This window comes from Hyaena hyaena, unplaced genomic scaffold, assembly GCF_003009895.1.
Source record: "Hyaena hyaena isolate Hyena2069 unplaced genomic scaffold, ASM300989v1 scaffold_4, whole genome shotgun sequence".
NCBI classification, from domain to species: domain Eukaryota; kingdom Metazoa; phylum Chordata; class Mammalia; order Carnivora; family Hyaenidae; genus Hyaena; species Hyaena hyaena.
The window spans coordinates 9376489-9390355 of NW_024080636.1; the positions used below are offsets into that span (position 1 = coordinate 9376489).

General features: G+C 61.6%; 1 protein-coding gene across 3 annotated transcripts in view; it reads left to right on the plus strand.

Moving 5' to 3' along the window:
• SHANK3 (SH3 and multiple ankyrin repeat domains 3) overlaps positions 1-12907 on the plus strand; it is a 48996-nt gene extending 36089 nt beyond the window's left edge. For 2 of the 3 annotated variants that reach the window (XM_039235385.1, XM_039235395.1), the window contains 2 exons: positions 615-2868; positions 10833-12907. In XM_039235385.1, coding sequence (XP_039091316.1) covers positions 615-2868; positions 10833-11424 — 2846 coding nt within the window. In that variant the 3' untranslated portion in view covers positions 11425-12907. Of the gene's footprint in view, positions 1-614; positions 2869-9765; positions 10447-10832 lie in introns of those variants that run through there. The other variant, XM_039235404.1, reaches the window with a different exon arrangement.
• The last annotated feature ends 960 nt before the right edge of the window (positions 12908-13867 follow it).

Consider the following 13867-nt stretch of genomic DNA (forward strand, 5'->3'; position numbering starts at 1 on the left):
CCACCAGGGAACTCCTGGTGACACCTGCTTGTTCTGTTGCTGCGATGTGGCCTTGCTCAGTCTTGGATGGAAGCCGTGCACCAGCCACCCCTACCTCTTCTGTGCAGTTCTGTCTTTGCCATTCTGGGTGGGAGGGTGTGTGGGGGCTGCCCCTACTCTCCCGTGGTGTCTTCTCTGGGCTCTCTCAGTGTGATGGGGCTTGGGCAGGGCTTGGCCCAAATCTGGGTAGTCAGACTTTGGGTCCTTAGTCTGTTGGTGTGGACCTCTCCTTATATCCGAAAGAATACCTCTCCCCAAGTCTTCCCAAGAGCTCCCGCCCTCCCCTGCAACGCTGGGCTTGGGGTGCAGAACCTGGCATCCAGGGAGGAGCCCCGACTGGAGGCCTCATTCAGATCCCCTGCTCTGGACTCCCCCTGACCCCTTTTCTCTCGGACCCCAGCCTTCATGCTCTTCCTGACCCCGTCCACCTCGTCCACCGGCTGGGTATCACTTGCTGCCAGTTTCTAAGGGGGTGTCTTCACAATCCTTGCGTCTGGGGCCATGGCTGGCCCCTGCAGAGGGCAGGTGCTGCGGTCCTCAAGGGTCTCGTCTCACCGGGACCCTTCTGTCTGCAGGGGAGGATGAAAAGCTGGCGTCCCTGCTGGAGGGACGCTTTCCGCGGAGCACCTCCATGCAAGATACGGTGCGAGAGGGCCGTGGCATCCCGCCCCCGCCGCAGACCGCACCGCCGCCCCCTCCTGCTCCCTACTACTTTGACTCGGGGCCGCCCCCCGCCTTCTCACCACCACCTCCTCCAGGCCGTGCCTACGACACAGTGCGCTCCAGCTTCAAACCTGGCCTGGAAGCGCGCCTGGGCGCTGGGGCCGCGGGCTTGTACGATCCCGGCGCGCCCCTGGGTCCACTGCCCTACCCTGAGCGGCAGAAACGTGCGCGCTCCATGATCATCCTGCAGGACTCAGCGCCAGAGGCGGGCGACACCCCGCGACCACCTCCAGCGGCCACCCCACCAGAGCGTCCTAAGCGGCGGCCTAGGCCTCCGGGCCCCGACAGTCCCTACGCCAACCTAGGCGCCTTCAGCGCCAGCATCTTCGCGCCGTCCAAGCCTCAGCGCCGCAAGAGTCCGCTGGTAAAGCAGCTGCAGGTGGAAGATGCTCAGGAACGCGCAGCCCTGGCTGTGGGCAGCCCTGGCCCGGGCGGCGGCAGCTTCGCCCGAGAGCCCTCCCCAACGCACCGTGGGCCGCGGCCAAGCGGCCTTGACTACGGCCCCGGGGAAAGCCCCGGCCTCGCGTTCGGTGGTCCTGGCCCGGGCAAGGACCGGCGGCTGGAGGAGAGGCGCCGCTCCACCGTATTCCTGTCGGTGGGAGCCATCGAGGGCAGCACACCTAGCACCGACCTGCCCTCCCTGCAGCCCTCCCGCTCCATCGATGAGCGCCTTCTGGGGGCTGGCCCCACCGCCGGCCGCGACCTGCTCCTGCCCTCCCCTGTCTCTGCTCTGAAGCCATTGGTCAGCGGCCCGAGCCTTGGGCCTTCAGGCTCCACCTTCATCCACCCACTCACCGGCAAACCCCTGGACCCCAGCTCGCCCCTGGCCCTCGCCCTGGCTGCTCGAGAACGCGCTCTGGCCTCCCAGGCGCCCTCCCGGTCCCCTACGCCTGTGCACAGCCCTGACGCTGACCGTCCTGGGCCTCTGTTTGTGGATGTACAGGCCCGCGACTCTGAGCGAGGGGCGCTGGCCTCCCCAGCCTTCTCCCCAAGGAGCCCCGCCTGGGTTCCTGTGCCTGCTCGAAGGGAGCCAGAAAAAGCACCCCGGGAGGAGCGAAAGTCGCCAGAGGACAAGAAGTCCATGATCCTCAGCGTCCTGGACACATCCCTGCAGCGGCCAGCCGGCCTCATTGTCGTGCATGCCACCAGCAATGGGCAGGAGCCCAGTGGGCTGGGGGCTGAAGAGGAGCGCCCCCGCACCCCGGAGCTGGCCCCCGCCCCCGCACAGTCAGCAGTGGTCGCAGAGCCCCTGGCGAGCCCCCGGGCTCAGCCCCCTGGCAGCACGGCTCCGACAGACCCCGGGCCAGGCCAGGGCAGCTCAGAGGAGGAGCCAGAGCTGGTGTTCGCTGTGAACTTGCCCCCTGCCCAGCTGTCCTCCAGTGATGAAGAGACCAGGGAGGAGCTGGCCCGCATTGGGCTGGTGCCGCCTCCTGAAGAGTTTGCCAATGGGGTCCTGCTGGCCACCCCACTTCCTGGCCCAGGTCCCTCACCCACCGCGGTGCCAGGCCCGGCCTCAGGGAAGCCGAGCAGCGAGCCACCTCCTGCCCCGGAGTCTGCAGCCGACTCGGGAGTGGAGGAGGCTGACACGCGCAGCTCTAGCGACCCCCACCTGGAGACCACGAGCACTATCTCCACGGTGTCCAGCATGTCCACCCTGAGCTCGGAGAGTGGGGAGCTCACTGACACCCACACCTCCTTCGCCGATGGACACACTTTTCTACTCGAGAAGCCACCAGTGCCTCCCAAGCCCAAGCTCAAGTCCCCGCTGGGGAAGGGGCCGGTGACCTTCAGGGACCCGCTGCTGAAGCAGTCCTCGGACAGTGAGCTCATGGCCCAGCAGCACCATGCCGCCTCTGCCGGGCTGGCCTCCGTTGCCGGACCTGCTCGCCCTCGCTACCTCTTCCAGAGAAGGTCCAAGCTGTGGGGGGACCCCGTGGAGAGCCGGGGGCTCCCTGGGCCTGAAGATGACAAACCAACTGTGATCAGTGAGCTCAGCTCTCGCCTGCAGCAGCTCAACAAAGACACACGCTCCTTGGGGGAAGAGCCGGTTGGTGGCCTGGGCGGCCTGCTGGACCCTGCCAAGAAGTCGCCCATCGCGGCAGCTCGGTGAGCAGGGCAGTGTGGGGAGGGTCCTGTCCTGTGTCCATGAACCCCCTCCCATGTCTCTCCTCTTGTGCATCCACGGTCTCCTCCATTCCCTCCCCAGTCCATTCTGTCCCACCCCTTTCCTGTCTGTGGCATGCCTCCGTCCACCTCTGTCCTCTGCCTGCCCTTGCTTTGTCTGTCTGAGACAAACGTCTCGTTCAGGGATCTGAAAAATCTCGGGGCTGCTGTTCTCTCCATCCCTGTTGGTGCTAGGAATGGGAGCTGGGCACCCATCAGAGACCCAGACGGGGCCTGAGCACCTCCACAGCCCTCCCGGAGACGCCCTGCCTCGGGGGTTCGTGTGCGCTCTCACTCTCTTGCTCCCGACCAGAGCTGCCTCTCCTGTCATGGGTTGTTCTGTGCTCCATTCTGGAGTTGCAGCCCGCTCCCCTCCCCCACTGTTCAGCTTCTCTGTGAGCCTGTGGGCCCGCAACCCCATCCCCCCTGTGGCCACATGGCCGGTGCCACCTTTCCTGTAGCTGCCTCCTGCCTTGCTTCCTTCCGAGGCGTAGAATACGTGGACTCCTTTTCCTCTTGGGACGCACCACCAGCTCCTGGTGTTCTGCCCCAGAAACGTTTGTGTCTAAGCTCTGCCTCAGAGCCCCTTAAACACAGACTCCAGCGTGTGCTTTTCAAAGTGCACTAAGAAGCTATCCTTAGGGGGAAGTCACACCGCCTCTCCGTACTCCGTCTGCCCTCTCGCCTTCTCTGCACCTTCCCTGTTCCTCTGTCTGTCTGCCTGTCCCACCTCCTGCTTAGGGTGGGGACGTGAAGAGGCTACGTTGTGCCCTGGAAGTGCGGGTGAGGGGGGCGCTGAGCAAGGGGCTTGGATGCTGCTCTGGTAGAGCTGCCAGAGCCCCTGGGCTGGTCCCTTGGATATTTCCTTGAGGATCCCATTCCCAAGGCTTTGCTCCTCAAGGGGACCCCCCCTTGGGCCCGTGGGCTCCATGGGGGCTGGTGGGAGAGGTGGGTCCTGCCCACTGGTGTTGGTCTGAGGCAGAGCTGGTCACCCCCTGGCTGGCCCTTATCTGCCCTTTTCGAGCTGCCTTTGCCTTCTGTACCCTTAAGGCCCTCTTCCCTCTTCTGGCTTTGGCGGGGGGGGGGGGGGGGGGCGGGCGGGGACCACTGCCTGGCCTCCTTCTTGCTCCCTGAAGACCAGCCTAGTGGGCCCTTTCCTGTCAGCCTTGGAAGGCAGAGATCACAAAGTGAGGGATTCAGTCTTATTCACAAGGGCTTGTCTGACTTGCCTTCTTCCAGTTAAGGGTTCAAAAGATAACGTGGGGGCTTGGGAGGCTCACGGTGCCTCCCCGAAGTGGTCCAGGAATATTGTCCTTCAGCTCCTGTCGTCTCAGGGGCTCGCTCTGGGGCCCTCTCCCCTTTTTGCCTCTTCCAACTCCCAGCTGAATGTGAAAGCCTTCTCTCTAGCAGGGCAATGCTGCAGGTGCCCTGAGGGTGGGCATTATGGGCATGACCAGGCTATCCATTTCTAATGAGTAGCGCAGGGCCTGGGCCGCTGCAGGACCTGACGTCAGCCCTGAGGGCGGGGGTTCCCTGACCCACCCCCACCAACCCCTGTCTTCATCTCTGCTTCTCCTCCCTTGCCACCCCCTCCGTCCTCTGTGTCCTTTGGTCCCAGTGAAAATTAAAGCCATTTAAGGTGGGCAGCACAGTGCCTGATACAGCGCAGGCCCTCAATAAACATTTGCTAAACAGACGAAAGAACTAAGCTAAATGCAAGCACTGTCTTTTGTGACCTGTAATCTAGGGATGGGGCTTAGGACTAATACCATCCTAAGGATGGACAGACACCCGATTCAGATGCACTGGTTGTTGGACCCCTTGATCAGGCTCAGGCGAGCGTGGGTCTTGTCATTTGCTCTGCTGGCTCCCGTGGGGTGGCTGGGCACCTTCAGCATTTCTCCACTGTCAGGGAAATGTCTCTTGTCCCATGGCTCTGGATTGTGCCAGGACCCCGTGTTCGTGTTCCGATTTGGACATGGGATGGGGCAGGGCAAGACCAGCAGGTGCCAGCTTTGCACCCCACCTACCCCACAGGTGCACTGGAAAGGGAGCCTCTTTGACCTGGGCGCTCCTTGCAAAAGTCCAACCTCTGACTGGCTTCACGTGGGTCCCCTGCTTCCCCCTGGATGAATCGGCGGGATCAGGTCAGGGATGATGTAAGGCTGCCATTGGCCAGGCCTGAGTCCTGTGCTCTCCTGGGAGCCAGGGCATTGGGCCAGCCCACCTAGCAAACATGCACTGAGAGTGAGGGAGGGTGGCTCTCCGGAGGAAAATCAGCTGCTGTTACCGGGGTCCAGATGCTGGAAAACCTAAAGCAACAGAAGTCCCTCATGACATGTTCTCACCAACATCGGCAGTTTGCTGCATTCCCTGCCATCAGCCAGGGGTCAGAGGGCCCTGGATACCAACTCTCAGCTAGTTGCATCTGAACTCTGTAGTTGTGGACGAGCCACTGTGAACTTCAGTCGGTCACCTGTGAGATGGTGACAGTGACACACTGAAGCACCAAGCTCAGGGCTGCAGCATGGTGGGTTCTCATGAAGTGGGCACTCCTGAAGTGGGCACTCAGCCAGGCCCTTTGTGGGAAATAAAAGTGCCAGATATTGCACTAGAAAATGTCAGGTCATATTATTTCACTTCTGTAGCCATTCTATTAGATGGACGACAGTATACTCTCCATTTTCCAGACAATAAAGTTAAAGTTCTAAAGAGGTCTTTTGGAGATGGTAAGTGGTGGTATCTGCCTGGCCTCAGGCCCCACTCTCTGTTCACTGTAATCTGGAGGCTCCGTCATTAAGCCCCTTCTGGTGACAGACCCTGGGCTTCTGTGCAGTGGTCTCTCACATAGCGACACAGGCCTGTTTATTCCATAGACCGACACCATCATCTATCGACTGTGTATATCGCAAATAGCACGTGTGTTCTGAAATCACTTATCCTCGGGTCCACGCAGCGCCACCTCATCAGCCCAGCTTCCTGGAGTCTTCTCTCTTCCCTGCCTTCCTATTCCCACTTCCATCTGTACTCCCTTTGCTTGTTTACACTTCCTCTCGTCCTCTGCGCTCCCCCTCAGACCACGGCCCTCTGGCCTGGACCTCACTGCCCACTCTTGACTTCTGGCCAGAGTTGGGGGCTGAGCAGGGGCTGCTGTGAGCGTGTAGAGTCAGCCCTCCGTGTGGCTGGCAGGAGCAGTGGTGCCCACCAGCGCTGCTGGGCAGCTCTTGTTTGCAACTCACTGTGGCTGGAATCTAGCACTCATCTCTCATTTAGTCCTGAACTGCTGGTGATACTGTCTCTATGAGAAACGTTCAAGGTGTGGGATGTCCTGGTGTCTGGGTGAGGCTCTTTCCTTCCCAGGACCGTTCTTGGCAGAGGCCCCAGAGTAATGGCCTTGGCCACCTGGACGGACGTCTGCATTTTTGGAACATCGATCCTAGACCATTCACCTGCTCTAGCTTCTCGCTTCATGCCTAGCCCTGGTATAGACAGGACATCCATCTTCCCAGAGCCCTACCATGGGCCTTGAGGCTCACATCTGTACCCAGCTCCACTCATCTTCCACGATCCACAGTCGGATTGGGATCCCACATGTGGTCTCAAGTCCATGGTGTCCCTGAGCGCCACAGAAACCCTCGGGTCTGCCGTGGCTCTCAGTTTTACATCTGTCTGCCCCTCACATCTGGTTCTGTAGAAAAAAGTTCATGGTGAAATAGCTTTGGGAATACAAAGTGAAAGGGGTGTCTTTCCTGCATCTTCTTAGCCCCTTGATGTGCTTTGTGCCGTGGTCTCAAACCTGTTCGGGCTCAGCTCCTTTGGCAGATCACTAATAAGTGTCTTGCAGAAGACGCACATGCCTTAATGATGGGGTAGAAACCCCGCCCTGGGGACCTTCTGTGGACCCTGTTCTACTAACATGCGTGGCAGGGACCTGGATGCCACCTTGCGTCACTGCAGGTATCTCAAGGCCGGCGGGGCTTCTTCTAAAACCTGGGCTGACACTTGTGGTGTGACAGCTGATGCAAGAGCACTGGGGCCAGGATGTGCTTTGTCCTTGCAGGTCACACGAAACTGGGTCACGTGCTTCAGGAGCCCTGAACTATGCTGGGGGAGCAGGAAGTGGTCACAGACGAGGGGATGTAGAGGCACTTGGAGTGCATTGAGGTTAGAGCTATGAGTGGATATGGGCAGTGAGATGGCAAAAGGCAGGAGACGCCATGAGCGGAGAGTGCACTTCGAAGTTTCTAAGTCTGTACCTGGCATTGTGCTATTGTTGAGGGTTATTTCCCTGAATGGAGCTCCCGGACTGCAAAAGCCCACGAGGCCCAGACCCACCCTGCATGGATGCAGTGGTAGGAGGCCCAGGACAGAGACCGGGACCAGAGCTTGGACTTTTTCCTGTCTGTTGGTACCAGTGGGCCAACAGGCAGTCAAGTCTGGGGGCGGGGGGGGGGAACACGTCACATTATTTTTGTTCGATGACATCCTAGCTTTGTGCTAGGTACTTAGAGTCAAGTGGACAGTGAGGAAATGAGGTGAGAGGTCCTGAGTGAAAATGTCTGGACCCTGAGGCGGCCGAGGGGATGAGGATGAGGGCCTGGGTTAATGCTGGGAGACCTCCGTGAAAAGGAGAAGCTGATGGTGGCTCCCAGGTCTCTGGTGTGGGGAGGACTAGGGGAAGGGAGAGCATGTTTGGAGGCCCAGAAGAGGTCTAGGGCTCAGGAGAGACTGGGATCACATGTGGCATTTGGGGCACATCAGCCGTAGTCAAGGGCAGGAGTGGACCACGTGGCCCAGGAGGAAGTGTGTGGCAAGAGGAGCACCCAAAAAACCCATCTAGGAAGGAAGGGGTGGAGGAAAGGTCAGCAAGGGGTCCTGCTACAGCCTGGGAACTGTAGGGGTGTGGGGGGAGGGGCAAGGCCCGACCTCAGTGGCTGAGGAATCACGAGGCAGCAAGACAGTCCCAGATTCAGACGTTGGTGGAAGAGACGTCCGGGGCCGTGGAGCCTTGCCGAGCCATCTGGAGGAGGCTGCTGACGGCATTCAGGGGTGCCCGGTGAGGTACCGTTCGTTAGGGGGCGGGTGGCGCAGAGGCCCTCTGGGAGGCTGGCGGGCGCTGTGATGCGGCCACACCATGGCTGGGGAGGCGTCAGCTGAGAGTGGCAGTGGACAGTGACAGTTGTGCAGAAGTGGTGTGGACGCTTGGCTATGGATGCTGCTGGGGTTCCTGCTCAGGGGATGGTGTGGGCAGTTCCCCGCTCTGCAAGAGGAAGGAGAGGAGGGGCAAACACCCGGCCAGGGGTACCCTTGCTGTGCCTTGGGAGGGCATAGACTTCTTTACGCTCTTCTTGTAGGCCTCCTGCCATGTCTCCCGTGCTCTGGGCATCCTTAGCTCTGGCTTTCTCCCCCCTTCCCAGCCCAGTGGAATATGGCACTTCATTCCCTCACTCATGGCACCTCCTGGCATCAGTCGTGTTTTCTCTGGCAGGTGCCTATCTCCTGGCACCCAGCACCTCTCCTCAGGAGGGTCTTCCTGAGTGCTGCTAGAGCCCAGCTCACCCCTCTGCCAGGAAGGGGGGCTCCGGCACTGCCCAGAAGGGCCTCCTGGAGCCCAGAGCAGGGTCTGGGCTCAGGCCAAGCATCTCCACTGCACTCCCCAGCACCTGTCTTGTTCTCTCTGCCTTCACAGTGTGGCTGTGGTGCTGCCAACTTGTCTGCATGCTTCCATGGAACAGCCACACGGTTCCACTGAAACTTAACTCTTGGGGTAGGGCGAGGCAGGATCCCCTCCTGAGATGAGGTCCTCAGGCCCGGGGCGCTGTGTGAGAGCTGTGGTGGGGCTGTACTGGGCACCATCCTCTCAGCAGCTTACACGGCACTGCAGCCCCCACCCCAGCATCTCCCTAGCAGTCACCGCCACCTGGGCACCCACCACCCCCTTGCAGCATCCCCTTGGGTATCTTCCCTCTCCCCTTCACTGCCGACCCGCTCTGTCCCAAAGCCCAGGTGGTGCCAGGGAGGTCGGGTGTGGTGGGAGCAGTGAGGGTTTCTTTTGGTTGGTGGCTGTCCCCTGATCCCGCCCCAGGTGTCCTTAGAGCCCCTCTCCCCCGGGGGAGGGGGGGGGAGGGAGGCCTGGGTTCAGGAGGCTCTGCTTTGGGTCTGAGCACTGGGTGGGGAGGCAGCAGGGAGAGAGGCTGAGGGGAGAGAAGAGGTGGAAGGTGATGGAAGCTGGAAACCGGAACTGAGGTTGAGTGGGAGGGACAGACAGAACTGCATCTCTAGGGAGAGGCTGAGCTTGCCCAGGTGGGAGATGAAGAGACAGTGCCTGCGTGAAGGGCGGAAGGATGCTGAGGGTGCCCTGCGTGGTGCCAGACCGGCGCCAGTAAGGGTAGTGCAGAGGTGGATGGAGGCACCCGGGGGAGGGTCCTTAGCCCAGCTGAGGCAGGGGCAGGGACAGGGAGGTGGGATGGCAGCTGGAGAGGCCAGTCAGGCCGCAGAGACTGTAAGGGGACATTAAGTGTCACCAGGTGCCAGGTGTCTGCTGAGCACTGCGCACACAGCGGTACAAGGAAAGCCTGCGGAGGTCACACAGGCCGACCAGGAGCCCACCCAGATCCACCCAAGTGGGTCCTGCAGTTCCCTGTCCCCAACTGCCCCAGATTCGCTGTCTCCCATTGTACCGGAGTTCCTCCCCCGTGGGTGTCTGGCCAGGGAGACCTGTACCTGGCTGCCATACCGTAGCTGCGATTGTGGGCCATGTGCCTGCTGTGTGGGCCTGGGCTGCTAACACTCTTTCTCATTGCTCTCTCCTGCCCATCTGCATGTGGCTGCTCTGTCTAGCTGCGCGGTGGTCCTGAGCGCCGGCTGTGTAAGTGAGCATGCCCATCCCATGCCTCTCACTGTCCAGGAGCTGCACCTGGCCACCCTGGTCTCTGCTCTGCTTGGCTTCGTGAGGCTTCTGTCCCACCGACAGCCCCACCCCCCCTCCCGAGGCTTCCCCTGGGCACAACCGGGGATAGGGATGGGAAGGAGGGGGGTGGGAGCGGGGAGTGGGTTTTCTCCGGAGGTCCCCCCAGGTAGGCCTCCCACCATGGCCATGCTGGAGAGGGGCTGCAGGTCTGCGGTCCTGTCAGGTGACGTTGGGAAGACAGGCGTCATTTGTGTGTGCGTGTGCGCGCACATGTGTGCTGCTGTGTCCCTGTCGTGAGCAAGCTGCTGCCATTCCTGCCACTGCTGCTGCATGTCTGTGACACGTGTGGGTGCTGTCCTGTGCAGGGAGGCCGAGTGTCATGGGCGTGTCGCTGCCTCACACCTGCACATGCTGCTGCTCTGTGTGGGCATGAACGCTGCCTGGTGTCTGTCTCTGACTCATGGACTTGGTCAGTCTGTGCAGCCACCAGTCTTTATCACGACTCAGCCGTCCCTGCAGCCCGCCCAGGTTTCTCTGGGTCTCCTCTGGAGAGCAGAGCTGTGTGTGGGAGTGGTGAGAGGTACTGACAGAGCCTTGCCCTCCAGGGCAGGGGGCGGATGGGGCAGTGCCCAGAGCCAGTGACGGAGGCTGACAGGGAGGAGCCCCGGGAGAGGCTCTTTCCTCTGCTGGGCTGCTCTTGGATTCCCCCGTGGAGTGAAGGGGCCCTCTGGGTTTATTCTTTATATTCCATTCAGTTTAGTCCCCATCTCTCCCAGCAGGGCCCTGGCTCTGACCCTGGGGGCCAAACAAAAGGGCCCCATCATGACCACAGGATCCCACCCTTCTTTCTTCCTGTGGCCCTTAAGGCTACCCACCGCCCAGCCCCAGTACCCACCCCCAACCTGCGTCCTCCAGGCCACGGGGCCCCCCTCCCCTCTGCCTGCCCCCATGTCTCCTGGCGCCCCTCACCTGGCCTTGACCCCCTCTCCCTCCGCAGGCTCTTCAGCAGCCTCGGTGAGCTGAGCTCCATCTCAGCGCAGCGCAGCCCTGGGGGCCCGGGCGGCGGGGCCTCCTACCCGGTGCGGCCCGGCGGCCGCTACCCCGTGGCGCGGCGCGCCCCGAGCCCGGTGAAGCCCGCGTCGCTGGAGCGGGTGGAGGGGCTGGGGGCGGGCGCGGGGGGCGCGGGGCGGCCCTTCGGCCTCACGCCTCCCACCATCCTCAAGTCGTCCAGCCTCTCCATCCCGCACGAGCCGAAGGAGGTGCGCTTTGTGGTGCGCAGCGTGAGCGCGCGCAGCCGCTCTCCCTCGCCGTCGCCGCTGCCCTCGCCAGCGCCCGGCCCCGGCCCCGGGACCCCCGGCCCACGCCGGCCCTTCCAACAAAAGCCGCTGCAGCTCTGGAGCAAGTTCGACGTGGGCGACTGGCTGGAGAGCATCCACTTGGGCGAGCACCGCGACCGCTTCGAGGACCACGAAATCGAGGGCGCGCACCTGCCGGCGCTCACCAAGGACGACTTCGTGGAGCTGGGCGTCACGCGCGTGGGCCACCGCATGAACATCGAGCGCGCGCTCAGGCAGCTGGACGGCAGCTGACGCCCCCTCCCCACGTCCCAGCCGCGCCCTGCCGGCAGGGCCCCCCACCCCCACCCCCGGGCCGCGGGCTCGGCCTGCCCCCCACAAAGGCGCCCGGGCCAGGAATGTTGCATGAATCGTCCTGTTTGCTGTTGCTCGGAGACATGCCCTGTACATTGCTTAGTGCCCTCCCCGGCCGGCGAGTCCCACCCAGCACACGGTCAGGAAGGGCGAGGGCCAGCGAGGCTGGAGCGGGAGAGGGTTCGGGGTGGGGTGCTCCAGCCTGACCATCTCTCGCACGGCTGCTCTCCCAGAGGGGGGGACCTAGTCCAGCATGCGAGGTCAGGACACACCTTGGTGACTCGGGGGGAGGGGGGAGACTTGGGGTTCTCGGTTGGGGGCCTAGGAGCCCCCCTGTTTTGCATATTTTAATCCACTCTATATTTGGAACGAGAAAAGGAACAAATATCTCTGTCCTTAATAGCTTCCCTTCCCCTCCCCTACAGCCCCCCCCACTGGTTCCGCTGCTGCTGCCCAGTCTTCCATCTCTGGCCCCTCACTGCCACTGCCACCCCACATGGGGCGGGGGACGCTCCAGCTGGTCTGGGGTTGGCCAGGGTCCTCGTAGCCCTCCCTGGGGCCCCAGCTCGGCCCTCTTCCCTCGCTGAGCTATAGTGTGCCCCACCGACCCTTCAGGTGCTGCGTGGAGGAGGGGCGGCAGGCAGCGAGTCCTGCTGGGCACTAGCAAGGTCAGGTGGCCTGGGAGACGGTTGCCCTGGGGAGGGGCAGGGCCCTGGCATCCGCCCCAGCCAAGTCCCTCACAGGGTCCCTTCCCCAGGAGGGGTCGAGCCTCCTCCCCACACTGTTGGGCAACCACAGCAGAGAAGCCTCCCTGCCTCAGATCCCAAAGTCTCCTGTCCCTGCCCTGTGTGTGTGTGCGCACGCGCGAGTGTGTGAAACTCTGGGTGCGGCTGAGTGCTTCGGAGCCCTGTGTGTGCCTGACTGGAGTGTGGTCCCGACGGGCCACTCTGGACTAGTGTGGGGGCTTCAGCAGTGTGCACAGGGTGCATGTATGGGTGTGTGCCTGTGAAAGCACCCCATCTCCACTTCCAAAGAAAGTCAGAGGCACCCTAGGACCTGCTGTTTGCCCAGCCCGTCCTGTCAGAGCCGAGTCTAGCCCGAGCGGGCCTCCTCGGGGAGGCTCCGCTGCTTGGACAGGCTCCCAAGAGCCCTTGGAGGCAGTGCCCCCCCACAACTGGGCTTCTGGGGGGGATCCTAGAGGACCCCTAGAGTCAGGCCACCGCAAGCCCTGGGGAGAGGCAGAGACCCCAGAGGGCACCCCAGCCCCCCTTACTGTGACTCCTCACACTCAGCAATGACCTGTGGGGTGGGGGGCCCTGGGACGTTTTTAAACCTAGGGTTTGGAGTCTGGACTAAGCTCCATCCACGTCACTCACAAGTTTCTGTTTATATTTCTAGCTTTTTTTAATAAAATAAAAAAAAAAACAACAGAAAACTGAAGTTTTCACAGCCCAGGGGCCTGGCACGCCGGTCTGTGCCCGCCTGCCCCGCCCTGGCCCACCGGCCCCATTCCCTGGGCAGAGTCACACCCAGTAACCCTCTCACCGACAGACCAGGTCACACACAGCAGCAGTCACTGTAACAGACTGCCACATACACCCTCAGTCTCACACTCACCTGTGGGTTTTTGGTTCCGTTCAATTTGGGTTTTTAACTTTACAGGGTCAGTCCCGCTTCACCCCTCCTTTTGTATGGAGTTCCATCCGGGGGATTTCACCCCTGCTCCAGTCCTGAGGCCTCCTGACCCTGACGTTGTGATACACCCCACAGAGATCTATGTTTCTTATATTATTATTATTGATAATAATTATTATAATATTATTATGTAATAAATTTATAAGAAATGAAACTGTCTCTCAGTTGCCTGTTTGAGGAGGTACCGGGAGCACAGACTGCTGTCCTTTGGGCGGGACAAACCTCCTCAGCCTTGACACGAGCATTCGGCCACATTCACTGGTGACCCTCAGATCCCCGTCTCCGTCTCCTTGTTGACCCCCATGCCAGGCTTCTCTTCGCGTCTCTCCCGGACCCCTGCTGGGCCCCAGCCCATGCTTCCTGAGCTGGAAGCTTTTCTCTGCTCGCCAGCTCACTGAGCACGGCCCTCCTGAGGTAGAAGTCCCATTGTCCTCTGTGGCCCCCGCCCCATCTCCCCACCCATGTCCATTTGTTTCTGGATTCTGCTGCTCCCGTCTTTGAACCCTCTCATGTCTGTCCCTGCTGTCCTGCCCCCACAGCTACTGCCCTTGTCCAGGCTTTACTTCTCTCCCCCGCCTGCCCCCGGCTGACAGTCACGTGAGCAGCCGGCTGCTGCCACCCAGTGATGTGGTAAGGCTAGTGTGGCACGGGGCAGGGCGGGGCCCTCCCACAGGAAGGGGAGAGGCAC